General features: G+C 39.1%; 1 protein-coding gene and 1 non-coding gene across 3 annotated transcripts in view; one reads left to right on the forward strand and one right to left on the reverse strand.

The window, feature by feature from the left end:
• The first annotated feature begins 1,023 nt into the window (after positions 1-1,023).
• The window catches only part of ABHD3 (abhydrolase domain containing 3, phospholipase), a 38,243-nt gene continuing 11,503 nt past the window's right edge, over positions 1,024-27,763 (forward strand). Inside the window, exons 1-4 of one of the 2 annotated variants that reach the window (XM_049619671.1) lie at positions 1,024-1,262; positions 1,799-1,962; positions 3,240-3,422; positions 15,756-15,801. In XM_049619671.1, coding sequence (XP_049475628.1) covers positions 1,101-1,262; positions 1,799-1,962; positions 3,240-3,422; positions 15,756-15,801 — 555 coding nt within the window. In that variant the 5' untranslated portion in view covers positions 1,024-1,100. The remainder of the gene's footprint in view (positions 1,263-1,798; positions 1,963-3,239; positions 3,423-15,755; positions 15,802-27,763) is intronic. The other variant, XM_049619672.1, reaches the window with a different exon arrangement.
• On the reverse strand, positions 23,773-23,918 carry LOC125914948 (small nucleolar RNA SNORA62/SNORA6 family). The gene has a single exon (XR_007455500.1). It is a non-coding gene; the product is annotated as a small nucleolar RNA SNORA62/SNORA6 family (small nucleolar RNA).

Raw genomic sequence — 27,763 nt, forward strand, 5'->3', positions numbered from 1 at the left:
CTTCTGGCCCATTCCATTTCTCTATCACTAATTTCTATAATTAATGAACAATACTGTGAAATTTTTCATGTCTATACAGCCCTTACCTTTTCCTTTTTGCCTGTTTAAGTCTTGCCACTCTTGTTACTTCTAAGTGGGAGGAGTTCATAATAACAGATTTTACATCTTCCTGCACTTTTATATGCCTGTATCTTCCAGCTTTAGTCATGTTGCCATAAATAAACCTAGGAAAACCTACTTCATTCATAAGTGGCTTCCTGTCCCTACGTTAGGTAACTGATTTTCTGTAAGTCTAGAAGCTCAAAGCACTAATGAACCACAAATAGGCTTTAAAAATTTTTGAATTCTAGTTCATTTTCTTGGTCTTCTTATTTTAGGTAACCACTTCTCATTCAAGGCATACTTAACTAAAAGGATTCAGAGAGATTTAAATTATGAATGTCCTCACTATCGGACGTTTACAGAATATTTTTTCTCTTTTGATAGTCTTCAGGGGAAACACAACTTTCTGGGAGATGTAGGATTTTTCTTTCCACTACACAGCGCATTCTTCTAGCGTATCTTTGGCATTAACTCCCCCAATTTTTTAATCTAAGGCACACTTCCTGGGCACTCTAAACCTCTAGTTTACAGTAAGGATTCACTGAGACCCACCACCGTGCGTAATCGTTCAAGGTCATTGGGGCTGCTGGCCGGCCCCGGCCCTGAATGCGCACTGCCAGGCCCATTTCCTTCTCCAAAGCCGATGCTTCCTTGCTCCCCACCCTTGGGGCGGGGGGAGGGGAGGGGGAAGCAGGGGAGGGTGTCGCCCGGAATGCCTGGACCAGACCGGGAGACCGGGTCCGCCACCGCACGGGGGCCGCGCTTGGTACCGCTCCTCTGGAAGGTTCCTGAGTGGCTGGCGGAGGGGGCGGTTCCAGGGAAGCCGGGGCGGAGCCGGCGGCGTCTGGCAGCTGTGTTACGCCTCCTGGGGCCGCTCGGCCGCGCCCGCTCGCGGAAGCCGCTCTCTGCCCGGTTAGAGACGCTCTGGTCGAGGGTCCGCCGCAGCCCCGCGCCGCTTTCGCTGGCTCGCCGGCTGGTTGGCCTCCCGCCACAGGGCCATGCAGCGCTTAGCTATGGACCTGCGGATGCTGTCCCGGGAGCTCTCTCTCTACTTGGAGCACCAAGTCCGGGTTGGGTTCTTCGGCTCGGGTGTGGGCTTATCCCTGATCCTGGGCTTCAGCGTCGCTTACGCCTTCTATTACCTGAGCAGCATTGCCAAGGTGAGCCGGGGGTTGGCGCGGGCGCCGGGGCGCAGGGCCGCGGGCAGCTCTGCTGGGAGGGACAGCAGCTGGTGAAGCTGGAGCTGCCGCTGGAGGGACGGGTGGCTGGGGTCGTCCTGGAGTGCTGCTTGAGTTGTCGCCCTTTCCCCGATATCTGATGGACGCCCTTTGAGCGCGCGCGGGAAAGCGGGCCAGCCCTTGTCGGCGTGTTGTGGGTTCGGCCGGGGTCCTCGGACTGCAGCCAGGACCCGGCTGACCTAGGCGCGGCGGGGCTGCCCTGTCACCATTCGCGGGGCTGGCAATGCTGTAGCACTTCTGACAAGGACTCCCTTATCTCAGCTCTCGCCTTCCCCTTCAAGAGTTTGGTAAACCTCTCTTTAAGTCCGTTGTGACTGCGAATTATTTTTGTCAGGCTTCTAGAAGAAGATGTAATCGAAGGGAACGTGCGGGCGAGGGACGAGTCTGCTCATTTCTGGTTTACGGTTGGCAGAAACTTTGTTCTAGACCCTTCACTATAATACCGGCTTTCCCCACAGAAGCCCCAGTTAGTGACGGGGGGTGAGAGTTTCAACCGCTTCCTTCAGGACCACTGTCCCGTGGTGACAGAAACGTACTACCCCACGGTCTGGTGCTGGGAGAGTCGAGGACAGACACTCCTGAGACCTTTCATCACTTCCAAACCCCCGGTGCAGTACAGGAAGTAAGTATATTTCCATTTTTCAGTCATTTCTGCAAAACCACCGGGTTTTTCCTGCATACTCCCAGTTCTTGATTAACCTCTCGTTAGTAAACATATAGAAAAGAAAGGGGGAACGAAAGTGGAAGGTGTGCTCCCCTCCACACACACACAGCTGCAGGAAAATATTCAGGTATTGCCGTTCACCATTGTTTTTGTGTGTGCCTTGATGTAAATGGTTTATTTCTAGAGAAGTGTTTTTGAGTTACTCTTTTCTAGTTTGGCATGTGTCTGTCCCTAAGGACCTAGATCCTTTGATGATATGCACCAATTCATTGATGCTAGGAGTGGGGATGGGGTCGAGAAGGATGCCAATTAATTTGGATGTTGCCAAATCCTAATTAATGATGGACTCCTGTAAAAGGACTTCATATTAATAAGCAAATGGGTTCTTGATGATAATGTCCTTGAGGTGTTAAAGATATGGTCCAGAATTTATCAGTAACCCGGAGATTTAGATGATGCCTAATATTAATTTCCCTGAGTCATCTAGTCCTTCTGGAGTTCCTTTTGTTGCCTGGAACTTGCACTATTTATTTGAGAAAAATCTTTAAGTTCATGCATACTATGTGAGAAATACTTTAAAATATTTAAGAAACAAATTTTATAATATACTCTGTGGGAGACTGCATTGTTAAGTCAAAGGACCAGAGCAGTGATCAGATCAGTATTTTACTTATTCATAATTCCCTACTGAATTATTTGGGTGACCTCAATCAAATAGGGGTTAAATGCTGGGTATTTTAGAGTAATGAGGAAATGATTAAGATAAATATTTGAAGTATTTAGCAGTTCATTTTTATATGCTACCTTTTTGTGATATTGCTGGAAATACTTTATGGTACTAATGTCATATCATTCTTGTAATAAGACAAAGGGATATAAGTGTGTGTGTTAGTGAATGCTGAAAAAAACTTCAGATGACCAAATCATGTCATATATTTATAAAATTAAGACACTAATATTGGTGCATCTGGGTGGTTCAGTTGGTTAAGCATCCGACTTCAGCTCAGGTCATGATCTCACGGTTTGTGAGTTTGAGCCCCGTGTCAGACTCTGTGCTGACAGCTTGGAGCCTGGAGCCTGCTTCGGATTTCTGTGTCTCCTTCTCTCTCTGCCCCTCCCCTGCTCATGCTGTTTCTCTCTCTCTCACTCTCTCAAAAATAAACATTAAAAAAAAAGACACTAATATTAAAGCATGACTTGAAACATTTAACGAGTATGTCCTCTATTTCTTCTAGTGAACTTATTAAAACTGCAGATGGAGGACAGATTTCACTGGACTGGTTTGATAATTGTAATAGTAAGTGTTATAGGGATGCCACCACCAGGCCTACTATCTTACTGTTGCCCGGCCTCACTGGAACAAGCAAGGAATCATATATCCTTCATATGATCCATCTTAGTGAAGAATTGGGATACAGGTACCAGTAAAAGATTTATTCCATTTTTTACTTAATTCATTCTAAATGAAGCACAAATCTATCTACATGTTTGTTTCAGAAAAACTTGTTATTTCTTGCATGGATTAAGCGTTTCCCTAGATTATTATTTTTCTCTGCTTCCTCTTTTGCCTTTTTTTTTTTCCAGGAAGATGCATAACAATCATCTCACAGGAAATAGCATTTCGCATAGTAGGCACTCAGCAGATTTTGGTTGAATGAATGAATGAATGAAATTAGTATCATCTAGGAATTGACATAGGACCCAGGTCTGAGGAGCAGTAGGCCCACTGAAGGGAGTGCTATGGAAAATAGCCATTACAAACCACTGAGAGAGTAGATGGTGACCTTCATGTTTCATTCCATATTTGAGCCCTGAATCTACTAATCTTATCTCATTGGCTTAGATCCCAAATGTAAAAAATATCCAAAATCGGCTTGTAGGTGATCTTTCTTTTTCCAAAGGTGATCTATGCTTCTTCTGTCCATCTGAGTTTGTAGGTGCACATGACTAATGTCCAATTGAGGATGCCACAGCATTTTTGAGTAGCCATTATTCAACTCAGTCACCAAGTACAATTTAATTTTTTGCAAGTGACTTAGTAACCTTAAGTTTCAGGTTCAGCTTTAATATCTTAAAGCAGAATCATTGTGAAAAGTACTGCTTTTTTGTGTCGCCTTTTTAAGCTGATAGTAATTATTGTAATGGAACACTCTGAGGTGCATTTAAAGTAGAGTTGTGTCCTTTGTTAAACTTGAAACACTCTGTGTGAAAAATTGATGTGGAGTTTATATTAATAAAAACATTTTTGTATAAATGGGGAAATGCCATAAGAGCTAACTCAATTTTCACAAGTTAAGTCTGATCTTTTACAGATAAAGCCTATTTTGTCCATGAAATGACAATCTCTCAGACATTTTGATAGGTGTTCTAGAATTATTGTTCCAGTGAAACTTGCACTAATATCAGGAATTCATCATTATTCCATGTTTAGCACCATCCAGTTAAGTGTGAGGCTTGATTCCAATTTTTTGCTAAAACTTAGTCATGCTCAAAAAGTATAGATCATAAAGCCTTCTGTGCATATTTAAATTGCTGATTCTGTACTTGGCCTGAGCTGTCTCTCAAGACTTAGGAAGTGCTTTTAAAAACAATGTAGTTGAAACTCAAGGACTAAATCTCATAAGCCCTGGAGTTGCCAGTCCACAAGGCTTTTTTCCACCCCTTGCAAAAGTTGCTAAATTTTATGACTATGACTATCATTACACTGTGCTTCAAAGCTTCAAAGTTCTAACTCCCCTAAGGGTTAATATCTCTTCTACTGATTTGGACATTTTATTGTGAATCTGTGATAAAAGGAAGGTTTTGTGCTAGATACAAAGAGTTGTGAGAAGTTGACCTTGCCACAAGGAGCCTAAGAGAAGAGAAAGATAGATCAGGTCATTGTCAGCTGCTTGAAGACCCAGCTTATTTGGGTTTAGGGAACTCTAACAGTGAATTAGACTGGACTTGAAAATAGCAGAGTACATGTATAAGCAGTGGTCAGTAAACTTTTCAGTGGCCTTTGGTCCTATCTCCATTTGTTTTTAATTAGGAGGGGTGGCTGAGAAGATGTATCAGTTAGCTTTTGCTGTATAACAAACTATCCCAAAACTTAGTAGCTAAAAACTACCACCATTCTGCTCACAATTCTGTGGCCCAAGAATTTGGGCTGGGCAAAGCTAGGTGGTCCTGGTCTTGGCCGGGATCATTTGTGCATTTGAGGTCAGCAGCCAGGACAACTCCCTGCATGGGGGCCCTCAGCAGGGATGACTCATCTCAGCTCCATGTGGTCTCTCATTCACCATCAGGCTCTGAGTTTGTTCATTTGGTCGCAGAGGGTTCCAAGAGTACAAAAGCAAAAGCTGCAAGGCTTCTTGACACTCATGCTAAGAACTCTCCTGATGTTGCTTCTGCCACATTCCAGTTAAAGCAAGTCTTGTGTGTCAGCCCAGAGTCAAAGGGTAGAGAAATAAACTCCACCTCTTGATAGGAAGGCCTACAAAATATTTTTGCATCATACCACAGATAGCAAGGTAGTGCCAAGGACCACTGAAGTAAAAGAAAAGATCTGGAACTTTGCCATAAGGCTTGCATTGAGTCCTTTGAGACTGTATAATATAGTGGTGTGTGCAGGGTCTTTGGAGCTGGGCCTAGGTTCAAGTGTTGGAACTTCCACTTACTGAGAGACCTTTGTAATTAATTTTTAACTTCCCCAATTACAGCTTCTCACTTCCTACAGAGAGTTTAAATGAATTAGAATGTATAAAGTACTTGGTTTAGTGACCTGAGCCAAAGTGGTCTTTCATAATGTTTCCCTAATCAGACTAGAACACTTTATAATTTAAAGAACAAGTACAAGCAAACCTACCTCTTGGGAAATATAAACACCTAGTTTCCTTACAGGAATGCTTGGATTGTGTCGTTATGTCTCTTACGCAATAGAATTTCATAGGCAGTATGAACACCCCAATACGGTGGGGGTATATTTGCCTTCAGGCCCCAGTTACTATCTTGTGGAAAGGTTGAATTTGTAGGGAGACTCATGAATTTTGTCAGGTAGCCAGGGAACTGTTGTTGCTTCACTGCTGAGATGTGATTTAAACATTAAGGAGAACTTAACTCCTGGTGTATTGATAAGTGAAACATAAGGGTTTGCTATTGTTGCTGTTAAAAATTTTGTTTTTGGGGCGCCTGGGTGGCTCAGTCAGTTGAGCATCCGACTTCGGTTCAGGTCATGATCTCACAGTTTGTGGGTTTGAGCCCTGCATCAGGCTCTATGCTGACAGAGCCTGCAGCCTGCTTCAGATTCTGTCTCCTTCTCTCTCTGCCCCTCCCCCCGCTCATGCTCTGTCTCTCTCTGTCTCTCAAAAATAAATAAATGTTAAAAAAAATTAAAAAAAAATTTTTTTTTCCTGTGCCTGAAAACTGACAGACACAGACCTTTTAAGTTTCACCAATTCAGAATTAAGAATGGATGGGATAGGAACTAAGCTAAAGTTCATTTAAGATCACTGTGAGCAAAGGCTTTACTAACTAAGAAGTCAAATTGAATTGAAAGGGGAATACATAGTCTACCTGCCTGTTCATCTTCATGGGCCAAATGCAGTATGTATTCCTTGGACAAACTTGTCCCTGAGGGGGAGAAGAGAATTGCTGAACCAGATAGCCCTAGTCATTCTTCCAAATTTTATCAATCAGATAAGCCCTCCATCTCCTGGAGAATGAGTAAAGTAAGCGAGGCCAGGAAGCCAGGAGTGTGTTTAGAGAAGCTTCTCTCATAGAAATCAGAGAACTGGAGAAAAAGTTACACCTCTATGATTGATAAAGTAGTTAGAAATCCCATTCGTTCACTCAAGGTTTGTTCTTTAAAAAACCTCTATTTGGTAACACAGCCTAATCGATATTATTTTATGTACCTGAATAATATCTGTTTTCTTAAGTCTTTTTCCCATTGTCTGAATTAATTTTTAGGACGACTACTAAAAAGAAGGGAGTAAAACAGTAACTCTGAGAACATCTAAATCATCTTTTACTTTGGCCTCTTTTATTGAGAGCCTTCATCTACTATTTTGTTCCACCCCCAACTAGTATTAAAAAGAGTGGCCCATCCAGAATTATATCATAATAAATCCATTGAAATCTAGGTCAGTCATTAAGTATTTTTATCAGAACCTATATTCCCAAAGAGCATACAGTCTAGCTGAAGCGATAAGGAGTATGTATGCAGTAGCTGGGAAGAAATGCATTCATGAGAACCAGGATTGACTACAAGTAAAAGAAAACTCAAAATAACAGTGACTTTAAAAAGTTACAAGTTTATTTCTCTCTCATGAGAAGTTTATTTCTCTCTCTCTCTCTCTGAGAAGGTAGACCAGGGCTCTATAGCCTGTATCAGGAAGTGTTGCTTCATAACCTATGGCTGCTCTAGCTCCAGCCATCACAACTGTACCCCAACATCCGAGAAGGAGAAAAAAGACTAGAGAATGCACCATCTTCATTTAAGGATGCTTTCCAGCAATTGTGCACACCACTCTTGCTTGTATCATATGGACCTGCTCTTCCTCAGCCACAAGGGAGGCTCGAAGTGAAATCGTTATTTTGAGCAGTCATATACTCAAGTGACACTAGGAGATTCTGTGACTGAGGAAGAAGAGGAGCATGGATACTGGGAGATAACTGGCAGTCTCTAGCACTTAGTGGTCAGTGTTGCAAGTGTGAGGACTCTGGAATATCAGACACCAAGTAAGACAGTTTAAGCAGGGAAGGAACAGGTCAGAAGTGCCAGAGGCGAACGAAAGAGCAAGGAGAATGAGGACAGATAAAGCAGTACTGGAGAAGATTCAGCAGAGCAATGAGGAAGGAAGTCCAACTGCTGAGGGCTAAGAAGACCTCAGGAGAAAAGAGTGGGGTGGATCACATATCTTTTAAGTTTGACAGAGGAAGGAGGGAAACAGGAGAGGATTTGGAAAAGAGCAGAAGGATTAATAGAGGGATTTTTCAAGATTGTGGGTGTTTGTTTCGAGAAATTTCTTTCTTACTGCATTTTTTATTACTATCTTCTTTTTGTTTTTCTTGCTACATTTTTCAAACTACTTACAGAAACCACTGACATTTTAATGTGGTTTAACAGGATTAAGATCTTCCAATGCAGGGCCACCTATTGGTAGCAAGGATGCCATTGTCCATCATTTATAGTTTTGAGAGGAACTTGAAGTGGGAGATGATTTAAAAGCAGTTAAAATTTGACTAGTTTCTACATGTTCCTTTGCTTTCCAGTTTGGAGTTTGGATCTGTGCATTTTGATTTAGGTCAGGTATCACCAGTAGATAACTAAGCTTTAGGTGACACTTAGATTTTCCTGCAGTATCAGAAGGGCACTTGCAGGTCATCTACTGACTCTTCCTGAGGGAGGAAGGAAGGGGAGGCTGAACTAAGGAAAATGAGGCATGGAACAAAAGGGCAAATTCTGACTACTCCCCAGTGTAAAAGCAGTACCTTAGGTAAGAAGTCATTTTAAATTAACTCCAGAATGTTTTTATCTAAACATATTTTTGTAAGTTTTTGCTGTTGTTAAAACAATTTGGCTTTTAAAGTTTTGAAAATGAGTTCAGTTAACTGATTATTCATGAGACTGGCTAGATGAAATCATGCATAATGGAAAGCACTGGGTGAAGAGCTTAGCTTATTTAATGGTATTTATAGAAAAAGTTATAGTGGATACTGACAAGGAGTCTCATTCCCTAGGGAACTAATTGTTAGATGTTCCATTATACAATGATTCACAAAGTTTTGGGGATAAAGCTTTATTTTATTTTATTTTTTTATCTGAGCTGGCATGCACTCAAAGGGTACTCTGTGTTCAGAGCACTCGCACTCGTCTTTGGAAAAAGAGACTTTAATGTTACTAGCTTAGGTAGCCCAGGGCCTCTGAGTGGGGTGGTTAAGTGGATTATTGAGTCAGGTCTGCTTGGATTCAAGTCCCAGTTCTGTCAAACACTTCCTGTGTATCCACGGCCAAATTATTCAATAACTCTGTACCTCAGTCTTCTCATTCATAAAGATAACTATACCTCATAGGATTGCCAGGATTACATGTATATATGTGAAGGTTTTTCCCCAGTGAACATTTTAAAAAGTAGTAGCTTTTTTTAAAAGAAATATTTTTTTTTTTAAATATTAACTTTTTTTCTTTAAAGGAGTGAATTATGTCTTTGGTGTAGGGAAGAGTCATACTCTTTTAGTCTGGTTAGGTAGAAATGAGGTACTTAGTGCCTGGGCCCTACTACCAGGCAAGAAACCATCCCAGGGGAACCTGAGACAGCAGTGTGCCTGGCCAGACAGTGAGTGGTGCAGGGAGAGGATAATGCCTAGCTAAGGTGGAGTGGCCACTGGAATCTATATCTTGGAATGCATACATGTTTCTTTTTTTTTTTTTTTAGTTTACATCCAAGTTGGTTAGCATATGGTGCAATAATATTTCAGGAGTAGATTCCTTAATGCCCCTTACCCATTTAGCCCATCCACCCTCCCACAACTCCTACACATACATGTTTCTGACTCCAGTTTGGGTCATAAAGCTGCCAGCAGTGATCTGTGACACTGGAATGATTCCTATAAGTTCATACTATTAATGTAGAACACTTTTATTATTAAATAGTTCTTTAGTTGACAGAATCTACAGAAATACCAAAGAAACCCAGCTAGAATTCAAATGAGTAAGATAAAATCTGAGAACATCAGAAAGCAACTGAGTAAATGTTAGGGAAGACGGGAGAGCTGGGGGCGGGGCAGTGGAGAAGATTCCAATAAAATATTATAAAAGAGAACTTAATGCTAGTTGTATAAGGTTTTCAGTGGCCTCACATGAAGGATAACTTTGACTCTTTTTCCCTCTTGTGGCTACTGGTTTTGAAATATTATACCTAAAAAGTGAATTGTACTAATTATGAACTTTTTTTTAAAATTCATAGGACCACTCAGAGCTTATGACCAGCAAGAGATAACCAGAATTGCCATTTTGGTTTACTACTAACTAAATTTAGCTTTGTTGAGTGCCTGCCACATGATAGGCCCCATACCAGGTGCTATACTTAGGTTATCTTACTTAACATGTACCTAATTCCAAGAGCTGTATTATCATCATACTCATTTTACCAACCAAAAACAAAACTACAGTGTTCATAATTTCACCAAAGTTTGACAGTTAGTGTGTGACAAGGTACTTCAACTGTATAGCCTTGTTACAGAGAAATGTATGATTGTTTTTTAGGCTCTTTGAAATATTGTTCATTCTTCAAAATTCTCCTTTACTCAGATGGCTCTTGGCTTGGGAAAATAGCTCCTCAAACCCCATGATTATTGCCTATCAGGATAATGTAGACCTATAATATCATAAGATTCCATTTCATCAGAGAAATTCAAGACATGACAGGCAAACATGTCATGTTTCCTACTCAGGGAATAGATTTTATAGGGAAAGAGTTGAAACAAGAGAATGGGGTTCTTGAATTATGGATTAAGTTTCACTATTCTCCATTACTATGTGGTAATCAGGAGTTGGGTATGTAATACAGTCAATATATTCCTGTTAATTATCATGTTTGATTTCTGATGCGTTACATTCTAGAAAAAGATACATGAGTTACATTCATCTGTTCTAATATCTTTATGACATTAGTGAGGTCAGAAATGTTTAAGTGTTACCATTTTTTAAAAATAACGTGTATTGGGGTGCCTGGGTGGCTCAGTTGGTTAGGCGACCGACTTCGGCTCAGGTCATGATCTCGCAGTTTGTGAGTTCGAGCCCCGCATCAGGCTCTGTGCTGACAGCTTAGAGCCTGGAGCCTGCTTCGGATTCTGTGTCTCCCTTGCTCTCTGCCCCTCCCCTGCTCATGCTCTGTGTCTCTCTGTCTCTCAATAATAAACATTAAAAAAAAAATTTTTTTTAATAAATAATGTGTATTATGCTATTGGATATAATGTTGTATAAATGTAAATTAGGTTAAGATAGTTGATAGTGTTATTCAGATTCTTTATATCTTTCCTAACTTTTTTTTCATTGATAGAAGGATGTTGAAATCAACTATGATTATGGATTTTCTATTTCTCCCATTTAATTGTCATTTTTGCTTCATGTATTTGGAAGCTGTGTTATTAGTCATAGATATATTTATGGTTGTTAGTCTTCCTATGAATTAATTCTTTCACCATTATGCAATGTCTTTCTTTATCTCTGGTTGTGATGTCTATCTGATATTACTGTAGCTACACTAGCCTTCTTAAACTTACCATGTACATTTTTTTTTTCAAACTTCAACTTTCAAAGTATCTGTATCTTTATATTTAAAGTATATTGCTTGTAGATAGCATATAGTTGGGCCTCGCCTTTTTCGTCCAGTCTGATAATTTCTTGATTTTAATAGGATTTTTCGTCCATTTACATTTAATGTAATTATTGATATGGTGGATATAGGTTTACCATTATAGTCTTTGCTTTCTGGTTTTTTGTTGTTTGTTGTTCCTTTATTTTCCTAGCATTTCTCTTTCTTTTTTTGAGACTCTGTGTTTTTTGTCTTATTATCAAACTTGGAAAAAGCTTGGCCATTATTTCTTCAAATATTTTTCTGCCCCATTCTCTCTCTCATCTTCTTCTGGACCCACAGTTACATACATGTGTGTTAGATCTTTTGATAATGTACCACAAATCACCAATGTTCTATTCATTTTTTTGAATCTTTATTTCTCTTTCATCTTTATGTTAGAACTGTAATTTACAAATCAAGTGAATTTGTTATTTCATATACTATATTTTTCTGACCTAGAATTTCCATTTTTAATAGGTTTTATTTCTCTGCTGAGATTTCCTATTTTTTTTTACTCATTACAAGCTTATTTTCCTTTTATGTCCTTGAGCATAGTTATAATAGCTGCTTTAAATCACATCTACTGATTCTAACATGTGGACCATCTCAGGGTCAGTTACATTGATTATCTTATCTCTTGAGTATTGGCCATGTTTTCTTGTTTGCTTCCTGATCTAGTAATTTTGGCTTGTGTTGTAGACAGTTTGAATAATCCATTGTAGAGACTCTGGATTCTGTTATATTTTTCCAAATAGTACTGATTTTTGTTTGTTTGTTTGTTTGTTTGTTTGTTTGTCTTATCAGGCAGACAGTTTGTCTCAACTCAAACTTCAAAGTGTCTCCTCTATGGTAGAAGTAGCTGAAATCTCTGTTCGGTTTTCTAGCCTTAATTTGATTGCTTGGAGTCTCACATATGTATAAAGGCTTAGCAGAGCTTTGGACCCAGTTTTTACCCAGAATTTAGGACTCTCCCTCTTTTGTGAGACTTTCTCCTCATTTTCTAACTGCTATAGTTGCACCAAAGTCTGTTTTCTGGTTTCTCAAGCCCATGAAATAGCATTTCTATCTGACTTTCATCCATCATTGAATAATAGAAACTGGTGCATCCCCTCGGGCAAAAAGCTGTTAAAAAAAAAGAAAAGAAAAGAAAAAGAAACTCATCCAATGCCATTTTTTTCTTACAAGTGTCAACTCTCATTTAGTTTCTACCTGCTTTGGTTGTTTTCCATTGCCTTTATAATTTATCAAGACTTCATAGATATTATTCTTTGGAAGGATTGGCCTAATAGGATCTACTCTGACATGTTTGGAAGCAGAACCTTCTTGTCATCTTTTCTTTAACTGGTATTCAGAACTCTATACCTATTTTGGTCTTAACCTATTTTTTCCATCCTTACTTTCTATCGTTATACTCTACATAGCCATGTTTCTGATAAGATGATATATTTTCTCATCCCTTAGAAAATTTCATACATTTCTACCTTATATCTTTGCTCCCCCTGCCCCCTCCAACCCATATTATATCTCATACTTTCCTTCTTCTGAAATCTTTATCATTTTCCAAGTTTCATCATACTATTTATAGGTCTTTTCCATGAATTCTTTCCTGATCAATTTTGTCCAACCTGATCTCACAAAGCTTTATTATTTACACCATTCATTGGATATTGAACTGTATACTGCCTTATGTTATCACTTTTATTGTAGTCACTCAACTGAAAACATGATGTATTTCTTTTCAACCTAACTAGAGTATACCTCTCTTTGAGGCTAGGAACCTTATATTTATATTTGACTTTTCTCCTATAAGTTCTAACTCAATCTTTAGTTCAGTAAATGGTCTATTTAATAAATTTTTGAGTGAATGAATCATTCCAATATTAATATTTTTGTAAAGTACCTGGCATATAATAAATAATGTTTATCTATTATTATTATCTGAAATCAGCATAGTAATCTTGAATGTTCCTCCTACTCCACCCTCCAACTATTATTTCTGTTCTTATACTTAGAGACTTACATAATCCTAGAACTGGAAAATATTTAAGGTGATCTGGTAAAATCCCTTTATTCTGGAAGATCACTGGGCTTGAGCAGATTCAAGGCTATCTGGTCCATCTTACTGTAACAGTGGTTTTCAATCATGGGGGCTTTAGACAACTTCTCCTATTATTTGGTCCAAAATGTCCATAGCACTAAAGGTTGGGAAATCCTGTGCTATAGGTAGCTCTCTACCCTTTATTTAACCTTCTTTAAAGAAGACTCACCTTCTTTCCTAATTAATGTGTTTTAGTGTCACAGAAGGTTAATACCAAATGCATTCTCTATTTGATATTTATTTATATTTTCCCTATTTTGAGAAGAACATTTAAATAGCTAAAATACATAGGAAAAATAAGTTTTACAGAACAATTTTCCTCATATGCATAACCTTTAAAATTGTTTGGGAGAATTTGTAAAAATTATTTGGAAAGAGCCATTACAAAGATAACAGAAGCTTATCAAAGTCTTAGGAATAGTAGTTGTTTCACAACCAGCTCTTTTAGCTTCATGTGTAAAGTGTTCCCTGATAACTGTCAGGGCAGAAAAGGAGATTAGATGAAAGAAACTGGTTACTTGTCACCAACTGGAATGGGATAAAGGACAGAACAGCAGCCATCATTCTGCCTTTCTCTGTAGCTGCTTTGCTCCCTCATTCTTCCTTATCTTTCTGCCCAATTTCCAAGGCTTAGAAGTATATACAGTGATGACTGCTACTTATTGAACACTGTCAGGAACAAAGGCCTATGGAGAGGTCAGTACATTTCCTCCTCTAGCAAGAGATACCAGAGCTGTGATCCACTTTTGAAAGTTGCCTGAAGGAAAGTACAAATATCCCAGTCTGAGTTTGGAAGAAAATCCCAGATGTATACACTGCTTTTTCATGATTTTGCAGATCATCGTTTTCTTTGCCCTTACCAGTTCTATTCCCTTCTCTCAGTGGCAGTCACATGATGACATCTTGCCCGAGAAGCCATTTTTATCCTTATTTAGTGCTTGCTTTCTAAAAGTAGTTCTTTTCTGGATGACTAGGAGCTTCAAAGTTCAAGATCACAATTAACTTTAGCCCTGATTCTTGTGTAACCTAGGTGCTTATGCAAGTAAGTGCATGTGGCTAACTTAAATTTTGCTTATGTCCAGTCTGCATTGCCATTCTTTCTAGTGAGAAAAGATTAAGGCCACACTGATCCTACTCCAACTTTTCTGCATGTTTTCAAAGTATATTTAAGATCATTCTTTGACTAGTCAATAAAATGTAATATATCCAGCTGTATCTCAAGTCAGATTTCTGAGATTTTAAACACTTCCTTTTTTTCAGTTGGGCCTAACCCATACACTGATCAGCAACACACTGAAAGAAGGGAATTAGAACCTTAAATGGCCTTGATTGATTGGATAAGTAAACAGACAACACCAAAATGAATTTTAATCAAATGAATGTAGATTCACTTACTCAAAGAGAATCCTTGCAGACCCGAGTCAGGATTTTGTTTGAGGATGGCAAAAAATACATATCTGGTGTTATGGTTGACTTAAAGTTAAATGAGAATTAAACATTTTAAATACAAAATGGCTTTTTAAAGCTACCACGGCACCACAACTACCATTCCTACTAATAGCTAACTTTCCTTGTGTACTTACAGTGAGCCAACACTGCTCTAAACCCTTAACATATGATCATTGACCCGGGAGAGACAAACAAGATCATAGGAAACACAGTTTGCCTTTCCTCCTCTAAGTCCACTGAACACCAAGCAGTAGCGTTGTGGGGGCCCTTCCTACAAGCTCAGGTGCCAGGTTCCTTGCAGCTCTACCTGTGGTCATGTTTTCACCTCAGGTAAAATTCCAGTCTCTGTGTTTGCTGAGCCTTGAGGGAAAAATAACTATTCCTGCCTTTCTTTTCTTTTCTTTTCTTTTTTTTTAACTAGCTATTTCTTAGAATAGGAATAGATACTTCATTAATGTTACAAAGAGAATAGGTAGAGGACTTTTTTTTTTTTTTTTTTTTTTTTTTAGTTTGAGGCAAAAACATTTAAATTTGATTTGTATCTAGAATTGTTTTAATAACATGTATTGAAAACCTACACATAGGTATAGGAAGAAGTTGTAAAAATTCTGCTTTTGGTAGGAAAATTTAACATCACTTCAATATACAATTTCCTGATTTGAACTCACATATTGAACTTAGAGAAGTGGAGTATATTTTAGTGCATTTAAATAAAATTGTCAAACATTCTCATGTCTTTGGAACAGATTTTTAAACATCTTTTAGTACCCTAAAACAGTGCCACTGAGATTATTTTAATATGTATTATATTGTGAGCAAGAATTGTGTGTAAAAATAATAAACATTACTTTCCTGGTTTTTAGATGTGTGGTTTTTAACAACAGAGGAGTGGCAGGGGAGAATCTCTTGGTAAGTAAACTTAAATTAATGACAACAGCTTAATTTTTAAAAGAATGATTTATAGGTTCATAATGAAAAGCACATTCTTTTTTATTTAAAATAACTGTGCATACAAGTTCATTGTGGAAAAATACAGATAAACAACAACAACAAAAAAATGAAATTTACAAGACTCATAATTATACAACCAGGGGAATCCCCTTGGTCTATGTATATTCAGATCTTATATCATAAGTAAAATATATGTAATATATTTCTATTTTAATAGAAATTAAGGTTATATTTTATAACTTTTATAGTTACTATATTTTAAAATCAATAGGTATTTACATTAGTTTTAATGGAAAACACATTTTCTTTAAAAATTAACTGTTAAAAATTAACAAATTAACCAGCACAGTGGTGCTTTTTTTTTCACTTAGAAATTTACTTTTGTCATGAAATGGATTGATGGTATGTTATATGCCTGTTTGCCAGTCAAAGTTCACATAGAAGAAATATTATTTAAATCTTTTTATTTAATCAGCCCTTTTTCCCTCTAGCCCCTAAAGTTTTTGTTAGAGGTTCTTCCACCTCTTAGAAAATCATCATTCAATCTGATGTTAAACCTGTGAGTTGGAGTGAGAACTCATATTCACTGAAATTTTTTTGAAGGTTTTCAACTGTCAATCCCTTACCACTCCAACAGGTCAAAGACAATTCTACCAAAACTGAAAGAAGCCTTTTTTGTGTGTATTTTGAGTCACTAATAGCGAATGATATTAAGACTATAAATAATTAAGTCATGCTGGAAATAAATATAATCATGTCACTAATGTCAGTACTTTATGAGAACTTGGGGAAAAAAGGTCTCTTGCACTTTGCTTTACGAAGAGTTGGGTCCTGGAGGGAATCAAGATCAATATGATTTCAAAAACTAAAATTATAAAATGTTTACATTCTTACTCAAGCACCTCATAGTAAATAGTTTGATGTGAAGATTCACATTTCCTCACTTAGTCCAGCCCTCTAGAAATCTTGTGGACAAATGACAGATGTTCTAAAGGGAAAGATTTGAATTTGTCTCTGTGGCCCTGGACCAACAAAATCATTTTTGAGCCGCTCTTGTCTGCTGTGTATCTATCCTTCTGGGTGTTTTCAGGGTACAAAAATGGGGAAGACATGGTCTGAGGCTCTTAATGAGATAATGTGCTGCAAAGTGAAGTCCATTAGGTCCCATAAAGTGAGAAACAAAGATCTGTTCATTCAGCAAAGCTGTGTTGTATGCCTGTTAAATTAGATACTGGACAAGGCAATAAGGTGAGGAATGTACTTGTTTTTAGATGCAACCTTAACCCTTAGGAGCTTTCACTTAAGTTGCAGGAGAGAGTTCAGATACTTGAAAATATATGCAATACAGTGCTAAGTGTAATTGTAAGAAGACATATAAAAATTGTAGAGTGTACAGAGAAGATGTAACTAAGTGCTTGGGGGAGGTGAGAGAACATCAGAGCGGAGGTAAGTTTGAGTTGTATCTTGAAGGCTGTAGTACTAAACCAAGAGGGAATAGAGAAACTTTTTCAGCATAAAGAGCAAAGTATTTAAGAGCATGGAACAGCAAGTACTTACTGGTGGAGGGATAATGATCATGATGATTTTATCAAATGTTTATTGAGTCCTTAGAATATATCAGTTATGTCTTTTTGTGCTTAATGTTCAGCAGTAGTAACAACGCAATGATTTGGGTAAGCATCGCCATCATCACTGCCACTGATGAAGATGAAGAAAGTGAGACACAAATAGGTTGAGAATTTGCCTAGCCAAGAAATTCAGAACCAGGATTCAGACCCATGTAGTCTGACTGTGTGCTTATATTCTTGAATATTATGCTATGCTCCCTCTCATTTAAGAAGTGGCAGGGATTCTTCTAGAGGGGGAGGGCCAGATTTTAAAGAGTCATGTGTAGAATCCCAAGGAACCTGGTATTGAATCATTGACATTTAACATTTTTTCCAGCTTTATTGAGGTATAATTGACATATAAAATAATCTGATTATGTCCATGTTTCAGAGAGAGAACCATAGCAGCAATGTGTAGAAAAGAGATGGGAAGGAGTATGGAGGCTGGGAGGCCAGTTGGAAAGCAGTTACTATAGATTTACCTAGAGTTTAAAAACAGAGATAGGAGGGAGGAAGAGGAGAGAATGAGAATGAAGGGTATTCATGGGGCATAAAGAATAATATTAATTAATTGCAGAAAGCAAAGAAAAGAGAGTCAAGGTTGACATTTCTAGCTTGGCTGCCGGTAAAAGACTCTTATGTTTGCTGAAATGGGAAACAGGGGAATTTATGAGATTTTTGGTGTAATAATAAAATAATTCAGTTTCAGATGTTTATGGTGCTTTGAGATCATCCAGGTGGAAATTTCTAGTAAACAGTTGGATATACTAGACAGGACCTCAGGAGAGATGTACAGCCTACAGAAAGAAAGGGATTGCCAGTGCACGAAGGGAAGCTGGAGCTCATAGTGGTTGAGATTGCTTCAGGATAATTTGAACAGCAAAAGGAGGAGGAGATGTATGGATAGAATCTTAGAACACAACAAATAGGAAGAAAGAGAGAAAAGGAAGAGGAAGAAACTTGAAAAAACTTCTATCCTTACCATTTAAAGTTATTTGGAAATTTACTTTGAAAGAATGCAGCAACCCAGTAACCTTTAGCCATAACATTAATTGGTTTTTTGAAAACTCTCCAGAAACACCTCGAGTTCTTAGAAAGGGATAGGATATAGAGAAACATTTTTCAAATTTTGTTTTATCAAACTTTTATTTTATTTTAAAGAATTTAGAATTCTAAGTGAGAGGGTAAGAGTAGCTTGGTCTCTAGAGTCTCATACAGAATACTAGGTTGAATTCTGATCAAATAGTACCTCCAGCAAATATTTGTATCACAAAGGCTAATGTAATCTAATTTTAGAAAGAATAAAGGGGCGCCTGGGTGGCTCAGTCAGTTAAATGTGCTACTCTAGATTTTGGCTCAGGTCATGATATCAGGGTTGTGAGTTCAAGCCCCAGGACCCTCCTCAGCACTTGCGCGTGCGCACGTGCACTCTCTCAAAGTAAATAAACTAAAAAAAAAAAAAGAATAAAGATGTAAAATAACCAAAATACAGCTACAATTATATGCTTTAAAACAACTGCTTTAAAAAAAAGAAATTTAAGGGGCGCGCCTGGGTGCCTGAGTTGGTTAAGTGTCCGACTTCAGCTCAGGTCATGATCTCACAATCTGTGAGTTCGAGCCCTGCATTAGGGCTCCGTGCTGACAGCTCAGACCCTGGAGCCTGCTTCTGATTCTGTGTCTCCCACTCTCTCTGCCCCTCCCCCACTCGTGCTCTGTCTCGCTCTCAAAAATGAATAAATGTTAAAAAAAATTTAAATATTAAAAAAAAAGAAATTTAAGGGAGTAAATTAATTATAATTTAATATATACCTTTTGTACCCTAATGGATCACAAAAACAAGATGCCAATATTGATTATTAGAGCTAGCTTTATTTAGATCAAGGGATCTAAATAAGATCCCTTGATAATCCTTATTTCTGCCTTAGATCTATGAGCAATTTCTGTTTCAGACTAGAGGAACTCTGTGTATACTTACACCTCACCTTGTTCCAGAAAGGATTTAATGTAGCTCAGACCCAGAGTAAGTAAGAACTTCCTATAGGCATAAAAAAGAACAAAAGATGAATCAGCAAAGATCAAACAGGCACTGTCTCTAACTGAAATTAGCCCAAAAGAGCTAGCAAAGGTGAAATGGAATTTAGAGTAAGCAGTTCTGCCAGGAGTGGAAGAAAGGCAAGAGGAAAAGTTTGCCGAAATATGTTGGTGATATACTTAGAATTCATAGGGATTACTATGACTCCTCCAGAGGAGAATGAGAAAGAAATTTTCCACTACCATGTTGTCCTCATTTCTAATTACACATTGTAGGGTTCTAGAAAAGGCAAAAGCCTTGCTCACTAGGAAATGACAAGCCTGCACATTGTCCTCCCTGGGGCTGCTGGCTATAGAAGACAGAGAGTCCTAGTCTCAGTAGATTGTGATTCAGATATTCCTGCAGGGTTCTTGGAGCCCCTGAAGTAGATAGTACCTTTTCTTGCTCTTTGCAGATGGATTTTCAAGGATAAGAATCCAGGAATCCAAGTTGTCCACAAACTCCCTAGTATTTGTAATTACTTTATGAAATATTATGTTTCCATTTTAGTTTAGGAATGATAATTTACAAAGCCAAAATTGAGTTTGTTGAAAGCTATATAGTGGCCCCATTTTTTGCTTTATGGGTCATACAGACTTCTGTGTCTCTAGGCACAATAGGAAAACAGCCACCTTGGAAAATAGTCTGGTACTTTCTCAAAAAGTTAAACATAGAATTACCATATGATGCAGCAATTCCACTCCTATGTATATAACCAAGAGAAATGAAAATATATGTTCACATAGTAACTTGTACGTGAATATTTATAGCAGCATTATTCATGTTAACCAAAATGTAGAAAGAACCCAGATGCCCATCGCTGGACAAATGGGTAAGGCAAATGTGGTATATCCATATCACTAGATATTGGTCAGCATTGAAAAAAGAATGAAGTACTTATACATGCTGTAACATGGATGAACCTTGAGAACATTACGCAAAGTGAAAGGAGCTTGTCACACAAAATCACATGTTGTATATCCCATTTATATAAAATAGTAAGAATAGGCAAATCAGTAGAGACACAGTATATTAGTGGTTGCCTAGAGCTGGGGGAGGGAAGGTGACTGCTAATGGTAGAGGGTTTCTTTTTGGGGTGATAAACATGTTCTGAAATTGTGATGGTATTTGAACAGCTCTGAATATACTAAAACCCATGAATTGTACTATTTATTTATCTAGTTTATTTAAGTAATCTCTATACCTAATGTGGGGCTCGAATGTATGACCCTGAGGTCAAGAGCTGCACGCTCTTCCACTCTTCCAGCCAACCAGTCAGGAAGCCCCTACATTTTAAGTAGGTGAATTGTATTGCATGTGAATCTTGTCTCATAAAGCTTGAAAAAAGCCTTTGGGCACTTTCCAGTTCAAGTTAAAGCTCACTCTGCAGGTAAGGAAGAGCCAATGGCGGGGAGCAGAAGCTGGAAGATACTTTAAAGCAGGTTCTGCTCAAAGTGTAGTTTTGTGGATGAATTCCATTTCTCAAATGTTCTGATACCAGCCCCTGACAAGACAAGGGACTGCGACAGAATGTAAACCACCTTCAGTTCCAAACACACTGCGGAAGTGAGCCGATTTTTTTTTTCCTCCTAGCAGTACTCTTGGTGAGAGAAGCAGTGTGCTTATTTTACATTCTGACACCAGCACTTATCTCATCCCGGCCTGGCACTTTGAGCAGCTTTGCTTCAGAGATCCTCTAATCCTGAAAAGCTCATTTTTAAAATGAGCACACCTCTGGAAAAGTGGGGTGACAGGCCTGAGGTCATAAAACTGATTAGTGGTCTCAGGGCAGGAACTCAGGCTGTTTGTTGGAAGTCTTTGCCTCTCAGCACTGACTTTAAGTCAAGTCAGCCTGAAAATCTGAGGTTAGAGATAAAAGGAGTTTTCAACGAGAGGGTTCCTACCTCAACATCAGATAATGGGTGGTTTATTAAGGGCTCAGATCTAGAGAAATCTGCTCTTGTTTCCTACTGAGCTTTGCCACCTTTGCTTTTCATGGAGGCTAATGGGATGGGAGGGATGTAAGGCTCTCTCCCCTCCTGAGCCCTGTTTTCTGAAGGAGGCATTCAGAAGGGAGTAAGGACCTTCCTATGGTCTGATGGAGGAGGAACATATAGGGCAGGGCTGGTTAGGACACAGTTCAGTTGTCAGACTCATACCTTCAGACTCTGCCTTTCCTGTACTCAGTACCTTCCTGCTAAACTCCATTGTGTCCCATCCAAGTCTGCTCTTTCCTAAATGCTCCAAAAATAACCTCTCTCTCCATCCTCCACCCCAATCAGAACAAGAAGACTCATCTCAGCCAGATGTGGGATGAATGCGTTGAATCCTTTAGAATTTTTTCCTCACGTTGATAGGTCCAATTCAGCAATACCAACTGTTGTAAGTGGTAGGTACACAAAGGATTGTACAATTCTCTGTAGTTAAACAATTTTTCAAATAAACAAAAATAATGTTTAACTAGGTGGCTCAGTTGGTTGAGCATCTGACACTTGAGTTTGGCTCAGGTCATGATCCCAGAGTCATGGGATCCAGCCCCAAGTTAGGCTCCATGCTCAGCATAGAGCCTGCTTAAGATTCTCTCTCTCTCTCTGGGCGCCTGGGTGGCTCAGTCGGTTAAGCATCCTACTTCGGCTCAGGTCATGATCTCATCATTCGTGAGTTCAAGTTCCACATCGAGCTCTGTACTGACAACTCAGAGCCTGGAGCCAGCTTCAGATTCTGTCTCCTTCTCTCTCTGCCCCTCCCCTGCTCACACTCTGTCTCTGTCTCAAAAATAAATAAACATTAAAAAAATTTTTTTAAAAAAGATTCTCTCTCTCTCTCTCCCCTGCTCACATGCGTGCTCTCTCTCTCTCAAAAAAAAAAAAAAGTTTAAATAGTTAAAGAATTTCTAGGAATAATAACAGTAGTTTAATAGCCACCATTTATTGAATGCTTAATATGTGCCAGGTGATCCTATAAGATATGCGATGTTTGACAGCACTTCCCTGTGCACTGCAAAGAATCCCCGTAGCACTAGATTTCCTTCTTCCCAAGTCGCTCTAGATCATTTTATCATTCTTGTCACTGCAGCCTCCTCCTCTCTTGGCTCAGCTCTCACCCTATTTCTTTATTTTTCTGCTCTCACCCTTTTTCTTTATTCTCCTGCTCTTTGCAGTTGGTTCTCAGCCCTGGCTGCACATTAGAGTCCTCTGGGAAGCCTTAAGAAACTACTGATCCCTGGACCCCATCCTCCCCTCCAAGATTCTGATTCATTTGGTCTGGGTGGAGTCCAAGTGTCTGTGATTTGTCTTAACATTCCCCAGTGAGTCTAAAGTACAGGCAGGACTGCAAACTGCTGGACGGTGGCAGCAAACCCAGACAGGGCAGGGCGGGCATGGGTCTTGCTTCTTAGGAGTTTGGACCGAAGGTAACTCCTGTCCACCTGGCTGATCTGCTTTAAGCCACTATCAAAACTGTGGTCATTTATTGGTGTAACTGTGTAGCATGACTGCATATGCATGTAGCCATGTAGAACATTAGTGGGAATGTGGCACATAGGCTATCTTGACCTCAGAGGTGGCCAGGAGATTTCCTGGAGCCCTTTGTTTTGTGGCGAGTTATTTCAAGAAAGGATCCAAGCCCAGGCACTTTTAGACACTTGGTCGTTTTATATGTCTATCAGTGACTAGGTAAAGTGACTATTCATTAAAGTGCTGGTTTGATTTATGTATGCATACTGTTGTTTTCTCTGACTCCTTACTTAACAAATGCATCTTCCAAAAATAAAATCAATTTTCCTAACGACAATTTTAGCAAATGACTAGGTACTCATCCCAGGGTGGATGGAATGAAAACAAAACAGCAGCAACAACAAAAACATGCTGCAGAGATCAGTTAAGAAGCATGATTAGAAGCACCTGGGTGGCTCAGTCAGTTAGGTGTCTGACTCTTGGTATCAGCTCAGGTCTTGATCTCAGGGTTGTGAGTTCAAGCCCCACATTGGGCTCTGCACTGGGTGCAGAGCCTAGTTAAAAAAAAAAAAAAAAAAAAACATGATTAGTACTCTTATGGAAGGATTATTTCTTCTGGGGGCCTACATGCATATAAGAGTTACAGAGTTCCTTTAAGCAACATCTTGTCCAATATTTTAGTACAGGAGAGGAAATACTTGAGAGAGGAAGGCTGTGAAATGAAGTATTCTAAGCTCCTGATTATTATCAGACATTACAATAAAATAAAAGTGGAATTAAAATGATTTTTTTTCCTACTTTTAGCAAGTATTACTATCAAACTCCACTCATTGGGCCAGAAACCCTGTGGTTTGAGCAAAAGACTTGCCCCCATGTAGCACGCTACCTACACTTATGAGCTCATTGGCCAGCCAAAAGTGAAATGATTTTTTAAAAGACATTTAAATATCTGTCTCAGTTTTCATTTTACTAGACGGAAAACTAAAGTCTCAGCTGGCCAGCTCAGTATTGGATGTGTGGCAGCTCCAGCACTGAGGAAAGGGTCCTGGGTTATGGCTTCTACTGCAGATTAGCAAATTAATCTCCTCCCAGAATAGCTAGGGAGAGTCAGTCTACCTGATTAACAGGGTGAATTTTAATTCGTTTCTAGACCAGAAAAAAAACCCGTTTTTAAATGAAATTTGTATTTTAAAACAAATGACTTCTAAACCAGGACAGGAAAATTCTCCTGCAGGTTAGGGAGAACTCAGTTGTCTATTTTTTGGAAGTTGATTAAGGATAGATTATATGTAGTCCATAGATAAATACAAAATATATGCTTTATTCTTTTCCCATCTGTTACGTGTGAATAATTAAGAATTCATTTTACTTCATTATTCTCTTTAATGACTTGTTAAAACTAACCTCTAAAAGCCATTAAACAAATTACTATTGTTTCTCTGTGATCATACCAGCAGTTGAAAAATCTTGGTTTGTAATTATTTCAAGTTATTACAACTTATAAAATATTTATGCCTGAACATCTGCTGGAAGGTTATCTATAGATTTTCTTCACTTTTCCAGAAAACCTTTCACATCCACATGTGAAAGGAGTTTTCACCATCCAGCTGAATCCTGTGAGGTCTCCCTTAATCCCTTTTCTCATTAGATATGGCTTACTTTACCTCTGTTCTGGAAGCATGGAAAAAGACAGGAATTACTGCAATAGGATTAGTTGCTGGTTGCATTAGTAGCCCTAGCAACTGAGAATTAACTAACGTTTTGTCTAAAAAGCCGCTAGTTATATTTTTAGACCTGAAGGAAATGTCTGCCAGCCCTGCCGATTCAATGTATTGGCCCCCTTAGTGTCTTTGCTATGTACCCTGGATGAATCCTTTCTTTAGTGAGACTCAAGTCCTGTGACAAAAGAAGGGAAATGATAATTCCAATTGGAACCATCAAGTAGCAAAAGGTCTTGTGATATAACCACATAGTTTTGCGTATCAGAAGTTACTCATCAGGTCTTTTCATTTTTCAGTCCTGTGTATTTCAGTTCGGTTTGGACAAGTATTTTCTTGACTGTCAGAGATAGAGGCGAGTAAGATAGTAATAGTACGGACCAGGAGCAGACTGGCTGAGACAATTAGGGGTAGAATTGGGAACGGCTGTGAGGTCATTGGAGACCAGGGGCCGAGTCTTTCCTTTTCTCTGACATTTAATCAACTCATGATTTCATGCCTTGACAGTGAAGGACACTTGGCAGATGAAGTTCACGCAGGTAGTAAGGATAATATGAGGCCAGCAACAAGACAATAGTGGTGTCTCACTGACCTGAATGTGTACCTGTGAAGAAATAGGAAAAAACAGAGCTGGAAAAGCAGCTTGACATATTGTGGAGGGCCTTGAACACATGGCAGAAGAATTTGTCCTTCAGTCAGTCATCAGTGGAAAGCTAATGAAGAATTTTAAGCAAAAATACTGTCATGATTAGAGCTAGAAATGCTCTTTAGGAAGATTAATCCATCAGTGAGTGGGATATATGATAATGGATGGTTATGAGGAAAGACTGGGAGTTAACTAGTGAAGAGGTTACTGCGGCAGTTCCAGTGAGAGGTGGAAAGTCCTGGCAGCCAAGACAGCAGGTACCATACCTTTGTCACATCCTCACCTTTATGGCACTTAACCATTCCCATGCACGGCTACCTGATGGCTTCTACCTGAAAGCACTCACATCTCTTTGGGGCCTCTCTAGCTACTGGAGCCTGCTGGACTGTACTCCGGGCCAACCAGGAGTTAACAGCCTCCAGGAGCAGCCTTCAACCAGTGGCTGAAGGGAACTAGTGGAACCCAGCTATCTCACCACTCATTTGGATAATTTTGAACCACATTCACACAGTCTGCCAAAGTGCCTCAGAGGATTGGGTCCCTGTTGCCCACAGCCACAAATTGTTTGGTCACATATGCTTTATTGACTTCCTACCTTCCCTGACACACTTCACTCCTCTACTGGTGCTCCCTGCTACCACCTTCCAAATAAATTGCTTGCACTCACATCTTGTTTCAGGGGCTCTTCTAAGGGAATCTAATATACCAGGCCTTTAGTAGAGTGGAAAGAAGGGGTTTCTGGCATTTCCTGCAAAAGACACTGAGGAGGAAGAAACTAGAGGATTTGGCAGTTTACTGGCTATAAGATTAAGGGAGAGGGAGAAGGCATTGCCACCAACAGTTTTAACTAGGAAAATATAGGTGTCATTTATTTTTAAAATGGGAAGTTAGGGGGCACCTGGGTAGCTCAGTTGGTTAAGTGTCCAACTTTTGATTTCAGCTCAGGTCGTGATCTCACAGTTATGGGATCAAGCCCCACATTGGGCTCTGCACTGAGCATGGAGCTTGCTTAAAATTCTCCCTCTCTCTCCCTCACCTTCTTCCTCTCTCTCCCTCTTCCTGTCCTCTACTCAAGCACAGTCACACTTTCTCTCTAAAAAAAAAAAAAAAAAAAAAAAAAAAATGTTAAGGGGCGCCTGGATGGCTGAGTAGGTTAAGCATCTGACTTCAGCTCAGGTCATGATCTCGTGGTCCGTGGGTTCGAGCTCTGCATGAATAGACTCATATGTAATAAAAATACCAAGGAAGGATTTCTTCACCTAAATTCTTGTGACAAATTGTGCAGTCACTATGAATGAGCATGGTAGTAGATATTATTCCATTTAGATTTTACAAATGCATTTAAATCAAAATATTTTTTAAAGTATCTCATCTTAGGGGTGCTTGGGTGGCTCAGTCGGTTAAGCGCCTGACTTTGGCTTAGGTCATGATCTCATGGTCTGTGACTTCAAGCCCTGCATTGGGCTCTGTACTGACAGCTCAGAGCCTGGAACCTGCTTCAGATTCTGTGTCTCCCTCTCTCTCTCTCTGGCCCTTCCCTGCTCGTGTACTGTCTCTCTCAAAAATAAATACATGTTACAAAGAATTTTTTTTTACATAAATAAATAAAGTATTTCAGCTTAGCTGATATATTTATGATTTACATAAATAAATAAAGTATCTCGATTAGCTGATAAGGTATACCAGGAGTCATTTAACTTCTCTCAACTCAGTTTCCTGTATAAAATAGACATAATAAGGGAACTTTCTCAGGGTTTTGTTTTGTTTTGTTTTTTAAATAATTTTTTAATGTTTATTTTTGAGAGAGAAAGAGAGAGCACAAGCGGGCGAGGGGCAGAGAGCGAGGGAGACACAGAATCTGAAGCAGGCTCCAGGCTCTGAGCTGTCAGCACAGAGCTTGACGCAGGGCTCAAACCCACAAACTGTGAGATCATGACCTGAACTGAAATCAGAAGCCTAACTGACTGAGCCACCCACGTTCCCCTTCCTCAGGGTTTTGTAGACACAAATTTAATTATTTAATAATTGTTCACCATTGTAAATCTTGTTAGGTTAACTCTCTTGTTTGGAGAGTTTCATATTTGCAGACCTCAGAAAGATGATAGTAGGCAATGTGTAGTGTTTTAGGCTTGAGATTAGTTGGAGGAATCATTAAAAACTGTGGCTTTCTCAGGCTTCTCATTAACAATTGAATGCTGAGCGAACATAGCCTTCCTATTCCGATCATGGTTTATTGGAATAGTAGAGTCAGGATGGTACAGGTAACTGTTTTTATTAAAGCAATGTTACCAGATTCCTCTCCATGTTATTCAATTTCTAGTTATTTGGTCTCACATATACACACACATATTCATATACACATTCTCATTTATTCTACAGAGAGGACTGCCCTCTCCTCCCACAGCTCAGACAAAGCATTTGTG

This window comes from Panthera uncia (genome assembly GCF_023721935.1).
Source record: "Panthera uncia isolate 11264 chromosome D3 unlocalized genomic scaffold, Puncia_PCG_1.0 HiC_scaffold_8, whole genome shotgun sequence".
NCBI lineage: Eukaryota > Metazoa > Chordata > Mammalia > Carnivora > Felidae > Panthera > Panthera uncia.